This window comes from Callithrix jacchus, chromosome X (genome assembly GCF_049354715.1).
Source record: "Callithrix jacchus isolate 240 chromosome X, calJac240_pri, whole genome shotgun sequence".
Taxonomy (NCBI): domain Eukaryota; kingdom Metazoa; phylum Chordata; class Mammalia; order Primates; family Cebidae; genus Callithrix; species Callithrix jacchus.
In genome coordinates, this window is record NC_133524.1 from 62,640,417 (window position 1) to 62,665,762 (window position 25,346).

Below are 25,346 nucleotides of genomic sequence, written 5' to 3' on the forward strand. Positions count from 1 at the left end.
GGGAGAATTGCCTGAACCCAGGAGGTGGAGGTTGCGGTGAGCCGAGATCACGCCATTGCACTCCAGCCTGAGTAACAAGAGCAAAACTCAGTCTCAAAAAAATAAAATAAAATAAAATTTTAAACTTTTTATTATGGAAAATTTTTAATATATACAAGATAGAGAGAATAATATAATGGATGGACCATCATGTATCAACCATCCAGTTTCAATAATTTTCAACTAATGGTTTCATCTATAACCCCTCCCCAATGGATTATTCCACACTTTATATTATTTCATCTATAAATACTTCAGTATGTATTTCTATTTTTTTCTAATTTTTTCTTCTTCTCTGCCTTCTTGTCCTTTTTTCTACTTGTCTACCTCTCTTCAGTATGTATTTCTAAAAGATAAGCACTCTTTCTTTTTTTTGTTTTGAGACGGAGTTTCACTCTTGTTACCCAGGCTGGAGTGCAATGGCGTGATCTCAGCTCACCACAGTCTCCACCTCCTGGGTTCAAGCAATTCTCCTGCCTCAGCCTCCTGAGTAGCTGGGATTACAGGCACGCGCCACCATGCCCAGCTAATTTTTGTGTTTTTAATAGAGACGGGGTTTTACCTCGTTGACCAGGATGGTCTCGATCTCTTGACCTCGTGATCCACCCGCCTTGGCCCCCCAAAGTGCTGGGATTATAAGCGTGAGCCACCGTGCCCGGCCAGGAATTCACTTTTCTGAAGCTTCAAGAAGCCTGGACAAACTTTGTTAGCACCATAACTTTCAGCCATGGCATTTGTCTCATACGTAACCCGGTACCAAGAGGGCCTGGGAATACCGCCCCCTGATCTGAGGAAGTAGATAGGGAGTAGCAGTTCATTCAATTACCAGATGCAGGGAGTCATTGAGCACTGTTCAATGGAGTGGAGAAAGGGAGGAGCGGGAAAAGAGAGGAAATCCTGATGGTCAGCCTCTGTATCCTGGCTGTAACCCCAGGATCCATGAGAAAGATTCAAGGGAGCTGGCTGAAGAGTCAGTTCTTTGCTATAGTCCTCTATTCATTTCTCCTGTGGATCCTGAAAGCCACCTCCCACTCCTATTAATTGAAGGAGAGACAACCTGGCTGTTTTCTCTCTCCTCTTGGTGTCCATGGACAAGATGGAGGTAGCACGAGGACCTGATAATCCTGTATCTTAGATGTGAAGAAACAAAGGGATGTGATGTCCCCAGGGTCTACCCTAGGGAAACAATGGCATTCAACTTTTCACTCCTTGAAATTGGAAGACAGAGTAAAGGTTGGGTCACAGGCAGAACCCTAGCCATTAGCAGCCATTCTTGGGCTCTGCTTGGCTCAGAAAGGGAGCCAGCAGGGGCCTCGGTCTAGGAGTTTGGGGTCAAATCTGAGAACCCTGAGCTTCTCTATAGAAAAAAAAAGCAGGCTCCCAATTCCCTCCCCAAAAGCTCCTGCGAGAGTTCCTTAGGCTGCCCCAGTCCCCAGGCCAGATTCAGCTGTGGAGACAGTGTACCTGCCTTCCTAAATGCTGGTTGTGATACTGATCTTATGGCTCAAGATTCTCTGTTTCACAGCCATGGTGGAGTTCTGCTGTCTCCAGATTCCAGGAATTCTTTTGTATTCCATCATCATGTACCAGACTGCGGATGAGTCACGGAATTGCAGCCACGGTCTTCTTCACCAAGGTAAGAACTACCTCCACCCCACAGAAGCCAGGACCTGGCCTGGGACAGACATGTATATCTTCCTCTAAATCTAACTTGCTTTTGTGCCGGAGTTTGGTTAGGGTCTGGATTGTTATACAACTCTAACCAGCCATTGACTCTGGACCTTGGTATGGTCATCTGCAAAATGAGGGGTTCAGATTAGAGAATATGAAATCTGTAGTATTTAGGGCAAGAAGGTTCCTTGGGAGATCCCATAGAAGTTTTCTTGCCCTCCTGAAACCTTTATCTCCTTGAAGAGAACAGACACCAAGCCTCTGTTCCCACTCTGGTAGGGGCAGACTTAGGATGACCCAGGTTATGGTTAGCAGGTGCAAGTCTTATCTAGTTCCTTTAGTTCACTAGCATGTAGTTCTAGTGGTCATTTCGCCTCTGAGGTCAGGGTGGTAGTCGGGTGGTAATGGGCACTGAGGGCAGAAGTGCCTCTTGCTTTGGAGTGGACTCATCTCAGCTGGCAGAATATGAGCTGGAAAGTTTCAGGGCCCAACAACCTCAGGGACTGACTCTTCCGGCTTTTTGAAGCCCTCTGGTGTCCACGTTGTGGCTTTGAGACTCGTTTCTGAGCTGCCTGTGTAAAGGCATCTCTGATGGGAGCATGATGGTGAGGCTATGAGTCTGCATGGCTTCAACAAGATCTTCCACATCCTGGGTATATTGGGTGCACAGGGCCAAATGTGGGGTACGAGTCTGAGCAAAGGGAAGAAAGGAGGAATGTTCTCAGGTCCCCCCATTAGCAAAGGCCATCCTCTAGGAATGGGGAAGCTAGGGTGGGTGGATTTTCTCATCACCCTCATCCCCTTGCTGGGAAAGCATTAGTGTACTCCATGATAGGCAGCGTGGATTAGTGGAAAGACCCCTGGCCTTTCTGTTAAGTCCTGGGTGATCTTAGGCCTCCCTCTGGGCACTCGAGTTAGATGCTTAACACTTGAAAGAACCCTGGTCTGGGATTCAGCCACCCTGGATTCTCACCACAATTCTGTTCCTAACAAGAAGTGTGACCCTGGGAAAATCTCTTCATTTCCCTGGAACTTATTTTTCCCACCTGTCAAAGGTTTGTACTATTCAGCCGGGCGCAGTGGCTCACACCTGTAATGCCAGCACGTTGGAAGGCTGAGGTGGGTGGATCCCCTGAGGTCAGGAGTTCCAAACCAGCCTAATCAAAATGGAGAAACCCTGTCTCTACTAAAAATACATAATTAGCCAGGCATGGTGCCACATGCCTGTAATCCCAGCTATTCGGGAGGCTGAGGCAGGAGAATCGCTTGAACCTGGGAGGCAGAGGTTGCGGTGAGTCGAGATCACACCATTGCACTCCAGCCTGGGCAACAAGAGCGAAACTCCATCTCAAAAAAATAAAAAAGGTTTGTACTATTCATAGATTGCTAGCACTTTGTTTCAAGAGTCAGGACACCTAAGTTCTGGTCTCAGTTTCAATTTGCTACCAATTTGTTGTGTGACCTTGTTCAAATCACTCTGGGCTTTATGTAAGTGGAGAGGGATGCATTTGGATCCAAGGATCTCTGAGGTGACTTCCTGATCTAACATTCCATGTGTCTGTGCTTGATGGCCTAGAGTAGTTTCCATCAGGTCCAGCTGCCAGCCCTTCTGAATGTATTCTTTGAGACCAAGGAGTAGGTGATTTTGGCCAGCATGGGTGTCCTGTTAGATGTATTCTACCCATTGGGTAAGTAACGCATGGGAACCTGGGCCTTGACATCCCTTTTGGCTCAAGGTCCTTCTGTGATGATGCAAAATGTGAAAAGGGAATGACTGCACGTGTATTTGGGGGTGCATGGGGCTCTGGAAATGTGTTCTGTGGAGGTTGTAGGTGGGTGAACCTAGTATACAGAGCATGGGTACAATGGAGAGATGAAGACTTATGCTCTGCCTCAGAGACCCAGGTCCACATGCCACTCTGGGAGGCATTGCATGACCCTCACCACTACCACTTTCCCTCCAAGGCAAAATCAAATTCACTCCCAGAGTCTTTTCCCCAGCCCTCTAATGCAGGAGTCATCAAAAACATCTTCTGTAAAAGGCCAGATAATAAATATTTTCATCTTTGCGGGTTACATGGTCTGTATGACAACAGCTCAACTCTGCCATTGCAACCACAAACAACATTGAATTGTTGAACAGGTGTGGCTGTGTGCCAATAAAACTTTATTTCTCATAACAGGCTGGACAAGGTGGCTCGCACCTGTAATCCCAGCACTTTGGGTGGCCAAGGCAGACAGATCACTTGAGGCTAGGAGTTTGAGACCAGCCTGCCCAACATGGCAAAACCTTGTCTTTATTAAAACTACAAAAATTAGCCAGGCATGGTGGTGCATGCCTGTGATCCCAACCACTTGGGAGGCTGAGGTTGAACCCGGGAGGTGGGGGTTGCAGTAAGCCAAGACTGTGGCCCTGTACTCCAGCCTGGGTGACAGAGCGAGATTCTGTCTCCAAAAAAAGAAAAGAAAAATAAAAAGAAAACTTCATTTCCCAGCTAGATTTGGCCCTCAGCCTATAATCTGCCAACCCGGTTCTACCATAATACTGAGCCTTATGAATTATGGGCATTTTGTGTTCACATGTGTTTCCTCTGCTGCACCAAGAGCAGGGATAGTGACTTAATCATCATTTCTTTAACCTCAGAGGCCAGCCCAGGGACTGGAAATCTTCCTTTTTTCTTTTCTTTCCTTTTTTTTTTTTTTGAGACAGAGTCTTGCTTTCTCCAGGCTGGTTGTGGCTCGGTCTTGGCTCACTGCAACCTCTGCCTCCTGGGTTCAAGCGATTTTCCTGCCTCAGCCTCCCAAATATCTGGGACTACAGGCATGCACCACCACACCCAGCCAATTTTTGTATTTTTAGAAGAGACGGGGTGGGATTTCAACATGTTGGCCAATATGGTCTCGATCTCTTGACCTCATGATCCGCCCACCTCAGCCTCCCAAAGTGCTCGGATTACAGGTGTGAGCCACCATGCCCAGCCAAGGGACTGGAAATTTTCAACTCAACTAACATTTATTAAATACCTACTATGTCTTCTACTCCCCTCCGCCACCCATCTATGTCCCAATATCATACACATGCTGAGAATTGGCACACGGGAAATGTCTGTTGAATTGTTTAACTTAAACACTTATAAATAATTTTTGAAGCTGGGTGATGGGTTCATGTGTGATCAATTTTACTATTCTCACTACTTCTATAGAGTTTTGAAAACTTTCATATAGAAAAGCTTTTTAAAAAAATAGAAAAAAACAAGACAAGGAGCCAGAAGAAAGGATATCACATAGACCTAGGAGAACTTGCAAAGCAGTATAAAGCATTAGTACTTGCAAACCAATCTGCTGAGTACATGTAGGGAGTACTGGTTGTGCATAGGTAAGCACAGAGGGTGAGAATCTGTATGAATGGGTGTGGTTGTGTGTCTCTGTGTCTGTATATCATTATGTGAGTGTGTAAAGAAACATAGTTGTGTATGTTTGCAAAGGAGGCTTCGGTGTGATAGACTTATGTCCAAAGGAGATAAATATGAATGTTCTGAGCATGGCTAGATGTATACGTACAGGTTTAGTTGAGTGTATACATATGTAGTGTGTGAGAGTATGTATGTCCAGTTCAGGTATGTGTACTTGTGGATATTTTATGATTGTGTGTGTGTGCGTCATACACACATACATCTTGGGGGGTGGTAGGTACTGTGTTTCTGAACAATGAGCAAGTTGCATCAGAGTATGTAATGGTAAACTTTGGTGATTCAATGTGTGTGTGTGTGTGTGTGTGTGTGTGTGTGTGTGTGCGTGCCAGAGGAGAAACTTACTCAGGGCTGTGAATCTGAGTGTACTATGTCCTGTACCACTTGCCTAGGGAATGGAGGTTGAGTGCAACAGAAATAGGCTGTCATGGCTGGGCTGGGGCTCAGTCGCACAAGGCCCTAGACACTTAGCCTTAATTTGCACAGGAGGAAGGCTGTGTCTGCGCAAGAACTGTCATCATGTTTGGAAACTTGGTGGGTAGCCTGGAGGACAAAAGGAATGTGACCTTCCTTCCTTCATGATCAGATTTGCCACAGGTTCATTCCCCTGCTCTTTCTTCCACCTCATAGACAAGAATAAGGCAGTGATGAAGATGAACTCAGAACCCTCAGCTAATTTCTCCCTATCCCTGTCCGCTTCATCCGCTTGCAGCACCCCCAGTGTATATGAACAGCAAGCTCCAAGTTGGCCTCTAGAGTCACTGGATGCTCTGTTCTCTGTGGTTGTCTTAGACCTGTGTCCGTAAGCAAGGATGCCTGGGCAAAGACCACCTCTACTCCTGGGGCTCAGCTCACCGAAAACCTAAGTTGGTTGATGCCTGCCCAACTGCCTTATCACATCTCTCCTCCAGGAACCAAAAATCTCTTTTCCTATCCTATCCCTTTTCCTCTCTCCACTTCTTATTTCCCCTGGTTAGGACTGGGCTAGAGGCCCACTAACTCAGTCTGTTTTGCGTTTCTATAAAGGAATACCTAAGGTTGGTAATTTATAAAGAAAAAAGGTTCTGCAGAGTGTGCAAGAAGCATGGTGCTGGCATCTGCCTCTGGTAAAGACCTCAGGACACTTTCAATCATGGCAGAAGGCAAAGGGGGAGCAAATGTGTCACATGATGAGAGAGGGAGGAAGAAGAGAGGGAGAGATGCCAGGCTCTTTTAAACAACTAGCTTCCACGTGAACTAATAGAGAGATAACTCAATTATTATCATGAGGATGACACCAAGCCGTCCATGAGGGATCCGCCTCCATGATTCAGACACTTCCTATTGGGTCCTAACTCCACACTGGGGATCAAATTTCAACATGAGATTTGGAGGTGACAAATAGCCAAACTATATCACCCTCCTTATCCCCTCCTCCCAGAAAACAGAAAAAGAGGTCAGTGCATGTCTAGAGGGAGAGGAATTGTTGGAGCCTGGGGCCAGAGAAACTGCCTGCCTCCCTCACGTCAGTTCCCTTTTCTTGCTCCACAGACCATGACAGGGCACCCAGAGTGACTGACGTAGCCCAAAGATAACTGTGTTTCTGATCGAGGAGCAAGTTGCATGTAAGTATGTAATGATAAACTTTGGTGACTCAATGTGTGTGTGTGTGTGCCAGAGGAGTAATTTAGGGCTGTGAATCTGAATGTACTATGTCCTGAACCACTTGCCTAGGGAACGGAGGTTGAGTGCAGTGGAAATAGGCTGTCATGGCTGGGCCTTTGTCCTGAGTCCAAGCCTATTTTTGTCTCCTCTATATAGGCAGAAAATGATGTTCATGTTCTGCAAAGTTGACATTTTTCCTCTATTAGGCCATCAGATATATCCATTGCAAGCAGCTGATTTAGGCAGAGCTGCAGGCAGTCTGTATGTTGGCACACAGACTTCCTCTTTCATATTACCTCCACCTTTCAGTTCCTGACACCCACAAGGCACCTTCCTCTATTCTTTGGGCTGTTTACAAGCCTTGGATGGTTTCCTTCTCTCTAGCCTCTACCCTACAAGTGAAAATACAGGAATAGAAAACTGGCTTAGGATTTTGGAAAACGTAGGTTTCATCCTTCCCAATTCTGCCACCTGTTGCAAATCTCTTTGCTGCTCTAGCCTCAGTTTCCTTCAGCTATAACATGGATTCGTTGTAACTTGCCCTGCCCACTTCTCAGGGCAGTTGGAGAACAGTCTTTGAAGGTTGTGTATAGATGTGTCAGCATGCAAAATAAGCTAGATGACAAGTAGGCCTGGTTTCCTAGAGAAACCAGATTGTGGGCATCAGAGCAATGAACAATGTATCTGGAAGGTGAACATGCTTGCAGAACAACATGCAAATGATTTTTCTGGTCTTGAGCTTGACAACACAGTTGATTTTTTTTTTTTTTTTTTTTTTTGAGATGGAGTCTCGCTCTGTCACCCAGGCTGGAGTGCAGTGGTGTGATCTCAGCTCACTGCAACCTCCACCTCCCAGGCACAAGCAATTCTCTGCCTCAAGCTTCCCAATTAACTGGGATTACAGGTGCCCACCACCACACCCAGCTAATGTTTTTGTATTTTTAGTAGAGACGAGGTTTCACCATATTGGCCAGGCTGGTCTTGATCTCCTGACCTCATGTTCCATCCGCCTCAGCCTCGCGAAGTGCTGGAATTATAGGGGTGAGCCACTGCACCCAGCCAGCACAACTGATTTTTGAAATATTCTATACAGCCCTGCTCATAGCCCATTGCCTCTTTAGGAAGATTTCTACTTCCAACCTGAAACCCCTTCTCAATTTGTTACTGCATTCTTCTAGGGTTTTGAGGCTGGCTCTGGTTGCTCAAGCAACATTTGGGAACCTCTGACTTGGAGGAAAATGACTAGTGAAGATGCTTCCTTAACCTCTTCATTCTCTGTTGTTGTTGAGATAGTCTCGCTCTGTCGCTCAGGCTGGAGTGTAGTGGTGTGATCTCAGCTCACTGCAACCTCCACCTCCTAGGTTCAAGCAACTCTTCTGCCTCAGACTCCCAAGTAGCTGGGATTACAGGCACCCACCACCATGCCTGGGTAATTTTTGTATTTTTAGTGGAGACGAGGTTTCACTATGTTGGGCAGGGTGGTCTTGAACTCCTGACCTGAAGTGATCCACCCTCCTCAGACTCCCAAAGTGCTGGGATATCAGGCGTGAGCCACTGTGCCTCGTCCATTCATTGCTTTTTGATCCTTTCAGGATATACTGTCAACTTGCTGTCTTATGCTGTTTCCAGGGTTCTGGATAAAAAGGGGTGTGGCCCTCCTGTTTGAAGGTGAGGCCTGAACAGTGGGTTGATCTGGATTGCTAGGATGAGAACAAGAGGGCAGAGGGTATAAAGAGTCCTCACGTGCTTTTTCGGGGCCCAGAATTGGGGTTCTATACCCTAAAGCTACCTAGTCTGGTGTCCTTTAACATGGTTAGAGGAGTATTTATGGGTTCTATCTCCAAATGTGAGATATAGCTGTGGCTGACTTGCTGAAGCAACTTCCCTTTAGGCTTCTTCACCTTCAAGTCAGTGATGTTGTAGAGTAGAGAGGAGCATTGACCTAGATGGGCCCCGAAATTATCCAGGGATAAGTGTCTATATTGTGAATGCATACTTTAGCAGGGCCTATTCATTAGGTATCTTCTTGGTGGAGTGTTTTTATGGAAGTTAGAAAGGAGCCTTCGCACTTTGGCCTCCTGCTTACTGAGGAGGCAGGACCTATATATCCAGATGTTGAGATACTATCCTCTAGTTAGACTAGATGGCAGCAGCACCACATGGGGTGAGGGGTTGTAGGGGTAGACCGAGGCTGAGAGTTCAGCTCCATGCCTTTTTTTTGGGGGGGGGGAGGAAGGCAGGAAGGAAGGGAATAAGGACAGTAGGGAGGAAGGAAGGGATGAAGGAAGGAAGGAAGGAAGGGAGGAAGCGGGGAGAGAGGGAGGGAGGGAGGGAGGGAAGGGAAGAAAGGAAATCAAGCAATGAAAGAGACATTGCTGACCTGGATCTAGAGGTTTACAAGTTGATTTCTTTTTTTTTGAGAGAAGGAAAGAAAAAAAAGAATAAGTAAAGGAGAGGAAGAAAAAGGAAGAGAAAGAGGGAGAGTAAATGGAAATATTGCTTTATTTTGAAAAAAATTGGGTATTAATAATGGCCAATCAATGTTTCATTTAAACTAATGGGTAGGTGTGATGTGGTATTGACAAGAATGTATATTTTGTGTATTTGAAGTGGAGCGCTCTATAAATATTTATTAAGTTTACTTGTTCTGGATCTGAGTTCGAGTCCTTGATATCCTTATTAATTTTCTGTCTCATTGAATCTAAGTCTCCTATCTGGGTGTTAGGATCGTTAGCTCTTGTTGTTGCATTGATCCTTTTACCACTATATCTTTGTTGCTTTAAAATCTATTTTATCCGATACGAGAATTGCAACTCCTGCTTTTTATTTATTTATTATTTGTTTTTGCTCTCCATTTGGTTGGTAAATCTTTCTCCATCCCTTTGTTTTGAGTCTTTGTGTATCCTTGCATGTGAAACAGGTCTGGATGTAACATGCCGTTGGGTTTTGGCTGTGTCTTTTGATTGGGAATTCAGTCAATTTAAATTTAGGGTTACTGCCATTTGATGTTGACTGGCTGTTTTATCCATTTGTTGGTGTAAATTCTTCTTTATGTTGGTGCTCTTTACTTTTTGGTGTATTTTTAGAAAGGCTAATACTGGTTGTTTCTTTCCGTGTGTAATGCTTCTTTCAGAAGCTCTTGTAAAGCAGGCCTGGTGGTAATAAAATCTCTGAGTTCTTGCTTGTTCATAAAAGATTTTATTTTTCCTTCAGTTGTGAAGCTTAGTTTGGCTGGATATGAAATTCTGGGCTTAAGGTTCTGTTCTTTGAGGATGTTGAATATTGGCCCCCACTCTCTTCTGGCCTGTAGAGTTTCTGCCGAGAGATCTGCTGTAAGTCTGATAGGCTTGCCTTTGTGGGTAATCTGACCTTTCTCTCTGGCTGCCCTTAGTATCCTCTCCTTCATTTCAACCCTGGTGAATCTAATGATTATGTGCCTTGGGGTTGCTCTTCTTGAGGAATATCTTTGTGGTGTTCTCTGTATTACCTGGGGTTGAATGTTGACCTGCTTTGCTAGTTTAGGAAAATTTTCCTGAATAATATCCTGAAGGGTATTTTCCAGCTTGGATTCATTCTCTCCGTCACATTCAGGTACACCTATCAAACGTAAATTTGGTCTTTTCACATAGTCCCACATTTCTTGGAGACTTTGCTCATTCCTTTTTATCCTTTTTTCCCTAATCTTTTCTTCACGTTTTATTTCATTAAGTTGGACTTTGACCTCTGATATCCCTTCTTCTGCTTGAACAATTCGAGTGTTTAAACCTGTGCATACTTCTCAGAGTTCCTGTATTGTATTCGTCAGTTCCATTAATTCACTCATACTCCTCTCTAAGTTGTCTATTCTCAATAGGATTTCATCAAACCTTTTTTCAAAGTTCCTAGTTTCTTTACGTTGGGCTACAACATGTTCTTTTAACTCACCGAAGTTTGTTATTATCCATTCCTTGAAGAGTGATTCTGTCATCAGGAGGCGCTCGTTCTCCATCAAGCCTTGTTCCATTGTTGATGTGGAACTGTGATCACCTTTAGAGGGAGAGGCGTTCTGACTTTGAGTATTCTCAGCTTTTTTACGCTGGTTTCTTCCCGTCATTGTAAATTTATCCTCCTGTCGTCTTTGAAATTACCAACTTTCAGATTAGGTCTCTTGAGTGGACGTCCAGGTTGTTAGTTCCCAGGGCCAGAGCAGCAGCGTTAAAACTGATGGTGCTTTTCTGCCCAGGATTCTCCTGTCTGGCTTCCTTCTTGTTTCCGTAGTAGGCGACTCTGCCTTCCCGGGGCTCCAAACCTCGGTCAGAAGGGGAACCGGTCCCGTTTACTCTGCGCCGAGCGCTGCCACGTCGAGGTGCCGGCGGAACCGCTGCACCGACCACGAGAGTCACGCTGGCAACTCGTGTGTTTCCACCACTGGGGGATCTTCTGCTCCGTGAGCGACCAGACTTTGTCTGAAAGTGTGGCGTCCTCTAGTTCTCCGCGCCTTCCCTGAGAGCTGCAATCCCGGGATGTTAGCCATCGGCCATCTTGGATCGTTCCTCCATGCCTTTTTTAAAGCTCCCTCTGTACAACCTTCTTCCCCACCCTCAATTCCAAAACAGCTGCTCAGAGCTAGAAAAGAGCTGCATTCCTCTTTTTTTTTTTTGAAACAGAGTCTCACCCTGTTGCCCAGGCTGGAGTACAGTGGTATGATCTTGGCTCACTACAACCTCCACCTCTTGAATTCAAGTGATTCTCGTGCTTCAGCCTCTCCAGTAGCTAGAATGACAGGTACCCACCACTACGGCCAGCTAATGTTTGTATTTTTAGTAGAGATGGGGTTTCACCATGTTAGCCAGGTTGATCTTGAACTCCTGATCTCAGGTGATCCAACCATCTCGGTCTCCCAAAGTGCTGGGATTATGGGAGTGAGCCAACCACACCCAGGTATGCATTCTTCTTTTTAAAATTTCATTCTTTGACATTCCAGTGAAGGATGAGTAGTTCATCTACAACATGGCAGCAGTTAACCTCGAAGGTCTGCACAAAGTAGTCCAAATGGAGTAGCACTCTAGTTGGGATCAGACCCCAAAGCTGCCTCCTCTTACCAGCATGCAAACTTCTATTTCTAGGCTGGCTGGATATCCTTCAAATCTGGGTTCCATGGACTTGGTTAGACTTTCTCTTTCCCTCCCACCCCAGTCCTACTCCAACTCTCCCAAGCTTAACTTGCCCCAGACACTTTTCTAGGATAATGTCTTATTTTCAGTACTCTAAGGTTTGTTATCACTTCTTTTTCTGAGACAATTTTGCCTCCTACCACCTGGAGTCTTGATTTGGCTACAACATAAGAGGATGTCTGATGCAAGCCAGCTAAAACCATGTAAAAGCTCCAACTTAGGAAACAGTAAACACCCCAAAGTCAGGTTCCAGCTTCTCTCTAAAGCCCTGGGTTCCTAGTTCAAGCCCCATACCTAATAGGCTATGGACTAAGGACAGAGCTTGCCTTAGAGCATAGTGATTTCCAAGTTGTGGCAGATGTTTAAGTACCCAGTCACTGGAAATGGGCATTGTGGGGTAGAAGGAGTTGGGACTTGAGTATGAAAATGTGATTTTGACTAGAATGATCTATCAAGCACTGAGAGTCTGCATCTAATCAGCTTCATCTCCGTGAGCCTCAATTTCCTTATTTGCAAAATAGAGACAACTCAGCTGGGTGCAGTAGCTCACACCTGTAATCCCAGCACTTTGGGAGGCAGGAGGATCACTTGAGCTCAGGAGTTCAAGAGTTCAAGACCAACCTGGGCAACATAGACTCCATCTCTATTAGATAGATAGATAGAGAGAGAGAGAGAGAGAGAGAGCTCTCCACATCCTGCCAACCTCACAGAGCTATGGGGGAGGGGAGCTAATTAGATGGCCATCCAGGTGGTAACCTGTTATGGCCAGATTGCCCTGGTATTCTAATTGTTAGATGATGAAATGTAGCTGAAGTATATGGAATACTCCATGAACGTAAAAAGCTTAGATAATGAGTATTAGAATCATCCCAGGTCCAGAATCAGCACCCCTTTGTGGTGAGGGGACAACTCCAGGGGACAATGGCATTGTATGCTCTGGGCCTGAAGAGGGGAATGGATGGAAGAGAAACTTGTGGTCTGAGCCCTTGGTATGGGGCAAGTTGTCTTGCTTTACTCCTAGAAGTTCCAAGCCAACCAGGAAACTGATTTCTAAGATCACTTCATTTAAACATCATTTGGTTGCATAAGTTCCATCCCAGCCCACAAAATATGCTTTGACCCTGCCTAAGCTCCTGTTATCTCCCCACTGCTCACCATTTTCCATCTATTTATTATCCTTTCCTCCCCTCACCCAGTTTTCTAAGCACCAAAACCAGCTTGCCAGCAGCCAGCTCACTCAGGGACGCATCCTTTGGACAAATTCTTGGAACTCACAACCGAGATGGGAGAAGAACGAAGATTCACTTACCCCAGGACTATTGCTTGATTTGTTGCTGAGCATCTGCCTGATTTTCAGTCTTCAGCCCCCAATTTTATTCCCAGAGCCAGCTAGGGCCAAGACTCTTTTTCCTGGGGGGCCAATTCCTCCCCCATTTTTCTTCTATCCAGGCATCAAGCCATAAGCCAAATGGGGGTCAAGCAGGTGGCCCTGGCCTAGGTTCAGCCATAGGGAGCTTCTTGTTTTCTCTTGAACTTCAAAGAATCTCCATTACCAGATGAGGCATGCTGTCAGATCTTGGCATATGACACAAACATGTCCCACTTTAGCTTTTCTGCCTGAGTCTAAATGTCCCTTTTCCTCTGACCTACAATGTAGAAGATTCTTGCTAAGAACTGGATGAGGAAGGCTTGAGGGTTGGGACATCAACTAGAGTGCAGCTGTATGTGTAAAGAGGAAAAAGCCCAGCTCCTGAACCTCTAAGATAGCTTGTTTAAAATTTCTATTGAAATAATCTAGGGGTATTTGTCTCTCAGCTCTGGGCCCTGAGTCTTAAGATCTGCATATTTTGGGTAGAGGGGCCTGTGTCAGGCTGTGAAGCCAGTTCCTGGCAGGCCATATGTGGCAAAGAACCATTCAGTAAAGCAGCCAGCCCAGAAACACGGGCCCAGGAAAGAGTCGTCAGAGCTGGTTCAGTAGTGGAAGGTCTGAGACCCCTCTTCCAAGCCCCTTTAGGAAACCTGACTCTCTGGCTTCCAAGCTGCCTGCTGTCCCCAATCCCCTCCCTTTCTGGTGAAGACACTGAACAACACAGTTGCGTTTTACTTCCTGCCTGCAGCAGCTGGGGCTATGTGGATATCCTGCGGAAGTATTCCTGAAAGGTGACCTCCCTGTATCCTCATCTTTCAGTCAAAGGGAAAGCAGACTGTGGCTGGGAATTCTACTTTTAAGGAACAGGATCATCAGGTGAAGCTAAGCCTCTGAGCCACTATGTGGCGCCATTTACCCATTCTTCTGTGAAAGGCTGGTGAGCGGTGGCTACACGCAAAGCAAACCAAATTTCAAGACTTGAGAACTTCTCAGGGATCTAGCTCTGACTAGGCTCCTAATACGATGAGGGTACTTGGGAAAATCTCTTGACTTCTAGGAGCCTCAGTTTCTCATTTTGTGAAATGGGAGGCAGCTAGGGGTCCCTGAAGTCCCTTCCGGCTTCATAATTTTGCAACCATGTGAGTTCCCAGTGATCATCCAAGTGATGCAATTTTGGGTTTTTGGGTCACACAAAGGGTGGGTACAGAAAAAAAGCACAGGGGCCTAGGCATGGGCTTGGGGGTGAGGGTGAAAAGGAAATGGACATGGAAGCAGGGATCCTCTACAACACATGGGCCAGGATTTTTCTTGAGCCTTCCATAGTGCTAGGGAAAAGATAAGGGAGCCACTCATTTGCTTAGTAAACATTAACTGACCACAAACTAACAAACTAGATGCCAGGCACTGTGTGATAGAGGCAAGGCTGACTTGGTAGGTGTGAGAGAAGTAAATGGTGGGTGGTACACCAAGTTGAGTAAATCCCAAAGGTGTTTATCAGCCAGTGGGGAATAGATGAGTAAACAAATAATCAGTACACAGGGGAGAATGAAGTCTGTGCTAAATAGAACTATAAACTGCTCGGGATGACAGAGAAAAAAGGAGGGATAAATTCTGACCAGATAAGAAAGGTCTCACAGAGGAGGAGCCATTTAAACTGGGCTTTGAAAGATGAACAGATGTGTGTGTGTGGTGAGGGAAGGGTTTGCAGAAAGGGAGAGCAGGAGGGAGAGGGAAAGGCAGGCATTCTAGTCAGAGTGAATGGCTTAAGGAAAGACAGAGGGAGGGGTGCATGATGCTGTTTGAGGGAATAGGGAATAGTCTGAGGTGGCAGGAGAAATGGAGTGGGAAAAGAGTTCACAAAAATGGTTTGGGGCCAGATTCTGGATTTACAGAGCCTTTTCACTTGGCCAGACAGGTACAGAGTGTATGGAACAGGCTCCCAAGATGTGGACAGAGTTCTAGCCCTCCAGTATGGAGAGGGCAAGACCCAGTACCTCACACGTGTACAAGGCTACCAAGGGCTGGAGTGCAATGGTGCAATTCAGCTCACTACAACCTCAGCCTCCTGAGTAGCTGCGATTATAGGCGCCCACCACCGTGTCCAGCTAATTTTTGTATTTTTAGTAGAGACAAGTTTTCGCCATGTTAGCCAGGCTGATCTGGAATTCCCAACCTCAGGTGATCCACCTGCCTCAGCCTCCCAAGATGTTGGTATTATAGCCGTAAGCCACTGCACGTGGTTTATTTAACTTTTATTTTAGGTTCAGGGTACATGTGCAGGTTTGTGATATAGGTAAATTGAATGTCATGGGGGTTTGATGTGCAGATTATTTAGTCACCCAGGTAATAAGCACAGTACCCAACAGGTAGTTTTTGAATCCTCTCTCTCCCTCCAACCTTCATCCTCAAGTAGGCCCTGGTGTCTGTTGTTTCCCTCTCATTAGTTCACTTCGGATAGTAAACCTCCAGTTCCATTCATGTTGCTGCAAGGGACATGATCTTGCCCCTTTTAAAGACTCTGTAGTATTTTTTTTTTTTTTTTTGAGACAGGTTCTTGCTCTGTTGCCCAGGCTGGAGTGCAGTGGCGTGATCTCAGCTCACTGCAGCCTCCACCTCCTGGGCTCAAGGGATTCTCATGCTTCAGCCTCTTGAGTAGCTGGGATTACAGATGTGTACCACCATGGCCGGCTAATTTTTGTGTTTTTAGTAGAGATAGAGTTTTGCCATGTTGCCCAGGCTTGTCTCGAACCCCTGGCCTCAAGTGATTCACCTGCCTTGGCCTCCCAAAGTGTTGGGATTTACAGGCGTGAGCCACTCACTGCATGAGGGCTTTTTATGTCTATGTGGTATTCTACGTTTATATGTGCCACAGTTTTATTATTATTATTATTATTATTATTATTACTGAGACAGGGTCTGGCTCGGTCATCCAGGCTGGAGTGCAGTGGCATGATCTCAGCTCACTGCAACCTCTGCTTCCTGGACTCAAGTAATTCTCCTCTCTCAGCCTCCCGAGTAGCTGGGACTACAGGTACACACCACCACACCTGGCTAATTTTTGTATTTTTAGTAGAGATAGGGTTTCACCATGTTTCCCAGGCTGGTCCTGAACTCCTGGGCTCAAGCAATCCTCCTGCCTTGGCCTACCAAAGTGCTGGGATTACAGGCATGAACCACTGCAGCTGGCCCCACATTTTTTTTATCCAGTTTATCGTTGATGGTCATTTAGGTTTATTCCACGTCTTTGCTATTGTGAATAGTGCTGCAATGAACATAGGTGTGCATATGTCTTCATAATGGAACAATTTATATTCCTTTGGTTGGGCATATACTCAGCAATGCCAATTGCTAGGTCGAATGGTAATTCTATTTTGAGTTCTTTGAGAAACTACCACACTGCATTTATTTATTTATTTAGAGGCAGGGTCTCTATTACCCAGGCTGGCGTGTAGTGGCATGATCATAGTTCACTACACCCCCAAACTTCTGGGCTCAAGTGAGTGATCCTCTCACCTCAGCCTCCCAAATGGTTAGGATTACAGGGGCTTGCCACCATGCCTGGCTAATAGTATTATCATTTCTATTTTATAGAGACAGGGTTTTGCTATGTTGCCCAGGCTGGTCTCAAACTCCTTGTCTCAAGTGATCATCCCGGCTTGGCCTCCCAAAGTGCTGGAATTACATGCCTGGCCCTACCCTGCTTTCCACAATAGCTGAACTAATTTACATTCCCACCAGCAGTGTGTTAGCATTCCCTTTTTTCCACAGCCTTGCCAACATGTTTTTTGTTTTTGTTTTTGGCTTTTTGATACTAGTTATTCTGACTGGTGTGAGATAGTATCTCATTGTGGTTTTGATTTGCATTTCTCTGATGAGTGATGTTGAGTGTTTTTTCATACGCTTGTTGGCTGCATGCGTGTCTTCTTTTGAAAAGGGTCTGTTCATGTCCTTTTCCCACTTTTTAATGTGGTTGTGAATTTTTGCTTGTTAATTTAAGTTTCTTATAGATTGTGGATATTAGACCTTTGTTGGATGTATAGTATGCAAATATTTTCTCCCATTCTGTAGATTATGCTTACTTTGTTGATAGTTTATTTTTCTGTCCCAGAAGCTCTTTAACTAGGTCTCATTTGTCAATTTTTTATTTCTTTTCTTTTCTTTTTTGAGACAGAGTTTCTCTCTTGTTCCCCAGGCTGGAGTGCAATGGTGCGATCTTGGCTCACTGCAGCCTCCACCTCCTGGGTTCAGGCAATTCTCCTCCCTCAGCCTCCTGAGTAGCTGGGACTACAGGCACACGCCACCATGCCCAGCTAATTTTTGTATTTTTAGTAGAGATGGGGTTTCACCATGTTGACCAGGATGGTCACGATCTCTTGACCTCGTGATCCACCCGCCTCGGCCTCCCAAAGTGCTGGGATTACAGGTGTGAGCCACTGCGCCTGCCCCTATTTATTTATTTTCTATTTCTATTTTATTTATTTATTTATTTATTTATTTTTGAGACAGAATTTCGCTCTGTCACCCAAGCTGGAGTGCAGTGGCACGATCTCGGGTCACTGCAACCTCTGCCTCCCGAATTCAAGTGATTCTCCTGGCTCAGCTTCCCTAGTAGCTGGGATTATAGGCGCCCTCCACCACGCCTGGCTACTTTTTGTATTTTTAGTAGATACGGGTTTCACCATGTTGGCCAGGCTGGTCTCACACTCCTGACCTCAAGTAATCCACCCGCCATGGCCTCCCACAGTGCTGGGATTGCAGGCAATTTTAATTTTTGTTTTTGCGTTGCTTTTGGCATCTTGGTAGAAGCTTTAATGACCTGACCTATGAAAAACAAGAAGAGGCCATGCTTCAAGGATGGAAGAATTATTCCAGGAGACCTGGCAAACTGCTTCTGCTGTGGCTGCATTTGCAAGACTAGTCACCAGTTTGTCTTTAGTTAGACCTCACCAGCCAGCAGCAAATAGGAAAAAGCCGAGGCATTGTGGGAGCTGGCATCAGTCTAATTAGGATAACAAAGCAGGTGGGATTTAGGTTAGAATTAAGGAAAGCAGAAGACTATTCTGAAAAGTGAGAGATCTGCTAATCACAAGCGGTTACAACTTGTGTTTGTTCGGTAGCTGATGAGTGCCCACTCAATGCCAGGAGCATGGCTGGAGGGAGGAGTATGAAGAGTATTCTAGGAAAAAAATCCTAAAGCAGGTTATGAGAATGCAGAGGACAGGACCCTATCTTGGAGGAAACGCATCAAAAAAGGCTCCCAGAAAGTAGTGAGGCATTAGAGAGAGATACGGAAGAAGTCGTTGATATACAGCTGGAGAGGATACAGCAGTATCCTGAAGAAAAGCACCATGCATGAAAGAGATGGGCAGATTTAGGGAAGCAAGAAGTAAATGTGCTGGAGTGGATGAGGGGTAGCACAGGTGAGGGGAAGGGAAAAGGGGTGGGCAGAGAGAGGAAGCTGCTGCTTCTAACCTCCCCACTCTGAAAATCCCCAAGCGCCCAAGTTCTTATCTGCCATTTTTTGAGAGGTTAAGAATCCAGCTCTGTAGAGCTGAACTCAGGGGTCCCTGTATACCTTTGTGTTTGTCACCACTTCCCTCCTCTCTCACTGTCGCCATGAAGTCCACTGAGGAAACCACTCCTCTCCATCAGCCCGACAGCAAGTCAGAAATGAAGAGGGAAGAGGAGCCAGTATCCCCCTCCCTTGTCTTGAAACTCTCCATTCAGCTCAGCCCTAACTCTGAGAGAGGAATGGGCTGAAATGGGCGAGTTAGGAAGGTTGTTGGATTGTGGTAGTTATTTTTATTCCTCATAGAAATTTCTGGTCTGGTGAAGGGAGAGAGGCCTGGAGGCTGGGCCAAAGGGTGGGGGCTACCTTGGAATTTAGATTCATCTGGGTGCTCCATTGGCAAACTCTCATCATTAGCAAAATAAAAGACTGGCTCAATCCCCAGGGAGGGGGTCCTGGGGGCCGGAGTAGGGGAAGAGCGGGAGGAGGGGCTATGGCTTGTCTCAAAGGGGCTGGGGTGTCTGCCAGTTCTGGCACAGGCTAGAGGCAAGCAGGATTCTCTCTTGTTCCCCTGCCCCTCCCCTTCTCCAATCTCTAGCCTTGGCATGAGGGCCTTTAGAGAAAAGAAAATAAAAATGAGTGGGCAGAAGCAGCTGGATACAGTCAGGAGCGCATCTGCTCTCCGAGGCTGTCTCCTGGTACTTGTTTTGTCCCTCCCCCCACACCCCTTCCTCCTCTGCAGGCTTCTGATAGGAGGACTGCAGCAGAGCTGGGGGAAGGGTAGGGAATTAGAGTGGGGCTGGGTGGCGGGGGGGAGAAAGTTGTTCCAAATATTATCTGGTCTTGTGAGGTGTCCACTTGGCTGGAGCCTGACCCCTAAACTTACTGTTTTTCCTCCAGCTGCCTCCTCCTTTCCCTCTGCTCCAGGCTGGAACTAAGGCAAGGGGGCGTGGTGGGAGGGAGGAAGGAGGAGCAGCAAAGTTGGCTAGGATCCCTTGTCTGATTCGCTGCTGGCTGGGGGCCGGGACTGCCTCCCTAAACAAACAGGCAGGGGCACCGACAGCCCGGGGTTGAGCTGTTGTGCTTACTCCTCATGCCACAGCAGGAACAAGAGGCGCCCGGAAAGCCCTAGCTCTTCTCTGTCTCTTCCGTGAGCACACTTTGGCCCTGGGGCCGGAGAGCTCTCGATGCAGGCGCAGACCCGAACTCCAGAACTCCGGAGGTAGCAGCAAGGCTGGCCACACCACCCACCCCACCATCTCTGGCCCCACAACTCAACCAGCCATCAGTCCCTTCACTGCCAGTGTTCACGGACCATGCAAACAACCAAGTGAGTGAGCAGGGGCTGGCCGGGGTTGGGAGAGGTTCCTGGACTGGGAATGCCAGCCTGTGCCCTCTTTTTTTGTCCTCAGGGACAAACATGGGAGGCCCAGACAAACTCTTCTCAGGGGGTAGGAGACACTGAAATGTTGGTCTCTGAAGGTGTTTTGACCTTCCTCCCCCCCCAAACATTTGCTCTTCTGTGTTCCTCTTGCTCTCTCTCTCTCTCTCTCTTTCTCTCTCTCTATTTCCCCGCCTCCCTCCTCCCAGTCCCCACTCTGTTCTTACCCCTTTCTATTCCCAGGCAAAGAACTCATTAAGCCCAAAGCAATTTTAGAAAGACCCACAGAGGCTGCTAGTGCCAATGCTGCTGGTGCTGCTGCTGAGGAGTGCCCAGGACTGGGCGCCAGGGTAGTTGGAGTCAATAACCATCACTGTCAGATCTGCCGACCCCCAAGCCAGTTTCTCCAATCAGGTACCTCCTGCTCCCTGTGGAGGCCTGGGGATCTCTAAGGCCCTCCAGCTTCCGTGTCACTCCCATTTTCACTCTACTCTCTATCCCCTGCACTTAGCCTGCCTTGATGGCTCTTCCTTTTACTCCTTTCCCCATTCCACCCACCCCAGTCCCAAGTTTTCAAAGTGATAACAGAAGATTAAGAGACCCCTTCCCTATCCTGGCCATTTAGTCTGCAGTTGCCTGTCTGTAACTTCCCCTGCTGTATACCATGGCACAACTATTCTCTCAAAGCCACCAGACACCTCCCAAGAGTCCCTGAAAGACATTTGTTTCCAGGTTAGGCTGGTTTTTCTCTTGGAACTGCTGGGCCCAGGAGAGACTGGCCAGTCACTGTGACCATACTTGAGAGCTTGCTGTCCTGATTCCTGAGAACCCAGGAGGAAAAGGCACCCCGGCTCCCTGCCCAAGATAGCCTCCCTTGGGTGCCTGGGCTGTCACATCCCTTTTATAGCTCTCGGCCCTCTCCCTACCCTGACCAAACCTAGGAGGCAGAAGAAGGCAGGACCCCGTCCTAACCGCTGTCATCCACCCTCTTGCCAGCAGATCTGAGCCAGCAGACAAGCAGGTTCACAGTTTTCCATTGAAGGCTTAGGTAATAAACTGATCCTGAATGTTGGGGGTATATGCCATGAGACCTACATCAGCACCATGAGGGCCTTTCCATGTGCCCGCCTCTACAAGCTGACTGAGCCATCCCTGCCTGGCACCCCAGCTGCTCAGGGCCCACTGGTCCAAGAGTTTTTCTTTTCTTTTATTTTATTTCTTATTTCTTTCTTTTTCTCTTTATGTCTTTCTTTCTGTTTGTGTTTCTGTCTTTTCTTTAGTTTTTTTTGTTTTTCATTTTTTTTTTTTTGACCAGGTTTTGCTCTTCTTGCCCAGGCTGGAGTGCAATGGCGCAATCTTGGCTCACTGCAACCCCTGCCACCCAGGTTCAAGTGATTTTCTTGCCTCAGCCTCCCAAGCAGCTGGGATTACAGGTATATGTTACCACTAGTGTATTTAGTAGAGATAGGGTTTCACCATGTTGGTCAGGCTGGTCTGGAACTCCTGACCTCAGGCGATCCACCGGCCTTGGCCTCCCAATGTGCTGAGATTACAGGCATGAGCCACCACTCTCAACTGAGAGTTTTTCTTTGACCGCAATCCTGAGCTGGGCTACTACCATAGTCAGCAGCTGCACTGCCCTGCCAATGTTTGTCAGGATGTCCTAGAGGAGGAGTTGGCTTATTGGAGCCTGATGGAAGCACCCCTGACACTTTGCTGCTAGTGCAAGCTGAGTGGCAAGGAGACCCGTACCCAGGACTTTCTGTCCTGGGAGGCCTGTGAGAATGCCTGCATGGATGAACACCTTCTGCTGAACCCCATCGAAGGCCAGGGACTGGGGGATATTTGGAAACCGTAGCTATATGTGCTTCTTGACCAACCTCAGTCTTCCTTAGGGGCCAAGGTAACTCATTAACAGTGTGTGACACCATGCTAGACACTCCTACCTTCAAAGAATCCTCCCAAGTTGCCATAATTGCTATACACTTGGTATGGTGCTGGGGACTCAACTCTAAACACTGCCAGGACAATTTGAGGGCATCCCTCAAAAAGGGAAGCCAAAAAGGGTGGAAGTATGGTTAGAGAGGTGGGGATGCTGGCAAATGGGATTTCTGACATGCATCATTTTCCCCAGTGCCTTTCCCTGATCTCCACACTCTTTGCCGTGTGTGCCCTGGTCATCCTCTTCCAGGAGATGGAGGTCCAGCTGGATTACTTCCCTGGCAACTTCACTACTATGGAACATGCAATGGGTGTTGGAGAAAACCAGCAGCAGCAGTAAGAGCAGAACAATGGTCTTGTATACCATCGTGCCCCTGACCTGCTATACCTGGAGCTGCTCTATGCCCTTTGATTTGGAACTGAGCTCTTTGCCCAGGCCATTTTCTGCCCTGATAATGTGCGCTTCCTGTGTAGCCCTCTCAATCTAGCTGATATCTTCTGTTCACCGTGTTGGTAGAATTGGTGGTAGGTGACAAGGCTGTAGGGCAACCCTATCTTATCTTAACCCTTGGGGCCATTCGTTCTTTCTATGTCATCAAGCTGGTTCCTCTCCTGGGCTTCCTTGAAAAGTCCTTGGCCCTGAGAGTCCTCGTTCATACCCTCCATTCTTCCTGGAAAGAGGTGTGTGCCTTTCTCTTATTTTGGGTGGCTGAAATCTTATTCTTTGGCTTGCTTTTCCTCTTGGGTATGTCCATTTTAGGTCAAAGTGAGCCCCACTTTGGAGACATCTTTACATGTCTCTGGTGGACTGCCATAACTCTCACCACTGTCAGCTATGGAGATGTCTACTCCCTCTCTGCTCTGGGCCGGCTCACTGTTGCTGTCACAGCCACTGTGGGCACGTGCACTGGTGTCTTGCTGGTTCCTGTGCTCCTGGTCCACTTCCAGTGCTATTATGCTGTAGCCCTGGCTCACCAGAAACTAAGGCCCAGTGGGACCCTGTAATAGGCCCATTGATCAGGAGTAATGGGCCCCAACTTCCTTTCTTTCCTTTTGCGTTTCTGGTGACAGATAATAATTTTTGGCTTTGGCAAAGAATCTTTGAGGAGGAGCCCCAGATCTTGGCAATTTCTGCTTGTCAGTATCAGCTAACCATGGACTGCAGGTCAGACTTTTCCAAGTCATCAAGGGGACACCCTGAAGGAAGGGGCCTAGGGGCAAGGCTAGCTAGGCTTCAGCTTTCCCCTGCCCCACCCTAGGCATTTTTCTTAACCCTGGAATGACCAGGAATGATAGAAAGTAGTTCTTCGTGGATTGGTGCTATATCTCCCTCTCAACCAGTTCTCCCCTCCCATCTCCTCATCACTGCTCCTGCCATCTAGACTAGGGTCCAGATGAGAGACTTCTGAGTGATAGTAGCCATAGCATAGCAACATCGATTACCTATGAATATCAATGGGGATTGTCTGTGGGTATTGATAGTAATTGTGTGTACCTGACATCAACTGGTTATTGGTATTGATGACAATTCGTACCTTCAGTGCCCAGCATAGCCAGATTATAGCATTGATCCCTATTGCTCCCAGGACAAATGCTCCTTAGAGCCATAAGTCCTTTGGAGGTTCTCAGAGACTCCCTGTTCGGTAGAAAGTCCCGCCCCCCCCCGCCCCCCCACTTCCCGCTGCCCGGAAGAAAACCCTCAGGCGCTGCTCTGTTCTGCCCGGCAAGAGCAAGCAGCCAATCATCACAGCAGAAAAGCCCGCCAAGCCTCGGCCTATCCTGAACCGACACATAACCCTCTGAGCTACCTCAGCAGTCTGCCCAGAGACGGACAGCCTATCCTAAGCTCCCACGACACCCCACCAGCCCTGTGTCCACGCCCCGTCCGCCCTCCTATAAAACCCTCCTACCCCAGCTGCGCAGTTGCAGCCAGCCCCGATCTCCTTCCTTTCCTGGCCTGCCCGCTGGTCCCGATAAACCTGAACTCGGCTTCCAACTCTCGAGCTGTTACTTGGGATCGGGTACCGGGCAGGGGTCTACAAGGGGGTCGCACATATGGTGCCGAAACCCGGGAGCGAGGGTCGCTAGCCCCCCTAGCGACCCCCTCCCTCCAGCGACCTCTCCAGCCCTCCTCCAATTCGGCCTCAGCACTCCGGACCAGGTAAGTCCTGTTTCTTACCTTTTCCTTCCGTGGTGCGTGTGGCAAAGACCCTTCCTCTCAGTCCCACTCCACGGATCCCTCACCAAGCGCCAGCCGGCCTGAGCAGGATCCCCCAACCAGGCTCCAGGAGCCTTGGGTCGGCAGACAAGGGATGCCTTCTCTGACCCACCCAATCCAAAACCATTAAATAGGAACAATCAGACAGGGGACGCCTTCTCTGGTCTTTCCTATCCACCTTCCTCTGGGGAAGCTGGTGGGTTGGAGGGACGCCTCCCCCACACTACCCCAGCCCACTCAGATACTGTTCCGAGCTCGGATACTGTTCCGAGACTGCCCTCGGCTGGCAGGAACCCTTTGCCGCATGCATCATGGGGAACGTGGAGTCCAAAATTCCTAAAAACGCCCCACTAGGTTGTTTACTTCTCGACTTTACCCGCTTGGGCTACTCCCAAAACCCTTAGGTGAAAGAAGCTTATCTTCCTCTCCCAGGTGGCCTGGCCCCAGTACCAGCTCGATAACAGGTCGCATTGACCCCCCACCGGCACTTTCAATTTAAATGTGCTCCGCGACCTAGATAACTTCTGCCGCCAAACTGGCAAAGATAAGGAAGTGCCTTACGTTCAGGCTTTTTGGGACCTGTGTTCCCATCCTGACCTCTGCTCTTCTTGCTCCACTCACCAAGTTCTTTTAGCCCGAACTCCCCCACCGCAGCCTCCTACCTCCCCAACCAAGCCACCTCCCTATACTCTACAGGAAGAGATGCCTGACCATTTGTCTTCCCCCTTTGTTCCCACTCCGGAAGTCCACTACCTCTCCCCCTCCCTACTCCTCACCGGAGGATCTGCCTGAACATCTATCCTCTCCTGCCAATCTCAGCAACCAGTCACCATCAACGGCACGCTCTTCCTCTGCTCCCTCTGCACCTCCTACCTCAGAGGCCATGCCTCACTCTCCCTCTACTCCCTCCGAGCCCCCTCCCTCAGAGGCCGCACTTCCTCTTGCCTCTCC

At 47.6% G+C, this 25,346-nt stretch overlaps 1 protein-coding gene across 1 annotated transcript in view; it reads left to right on the forward strand.

The window, feature by feature from the left end:
* Positions 1–1,566: 1,566 nt before the first annotated feature.
* Positions 1,567–25,346, forward strand: part of LOC118150474 (uncharacterized) — a 28,028-nt gene continuing 4,248 nt past the window's right edge. The window contains exons 1-6 of the mRNA XM_054250946.1: positions 1,567–1,675; positions 8,454–8,492; positions 19,931–20,185; positions 20,480–20,650; positions 21,572–21,669; positions 22,371–22,513. Coding sequence (XP_054106921.1) covers positions 1,567–1,675; positions 8,454–8,492; positions 19,931–20,185; positions 20,480–20,650; positions 21,572–21,669; positions 22,371–22,513 — 815 coding nt within the window. The remainder of the gene's footprint in view (positions 1,676–8,453; positions 8,493–19,930; positions 20,186–20,479; positions 20,651–21,571; positions 21,670–22,370; positions 22,514–25,346) is intronic.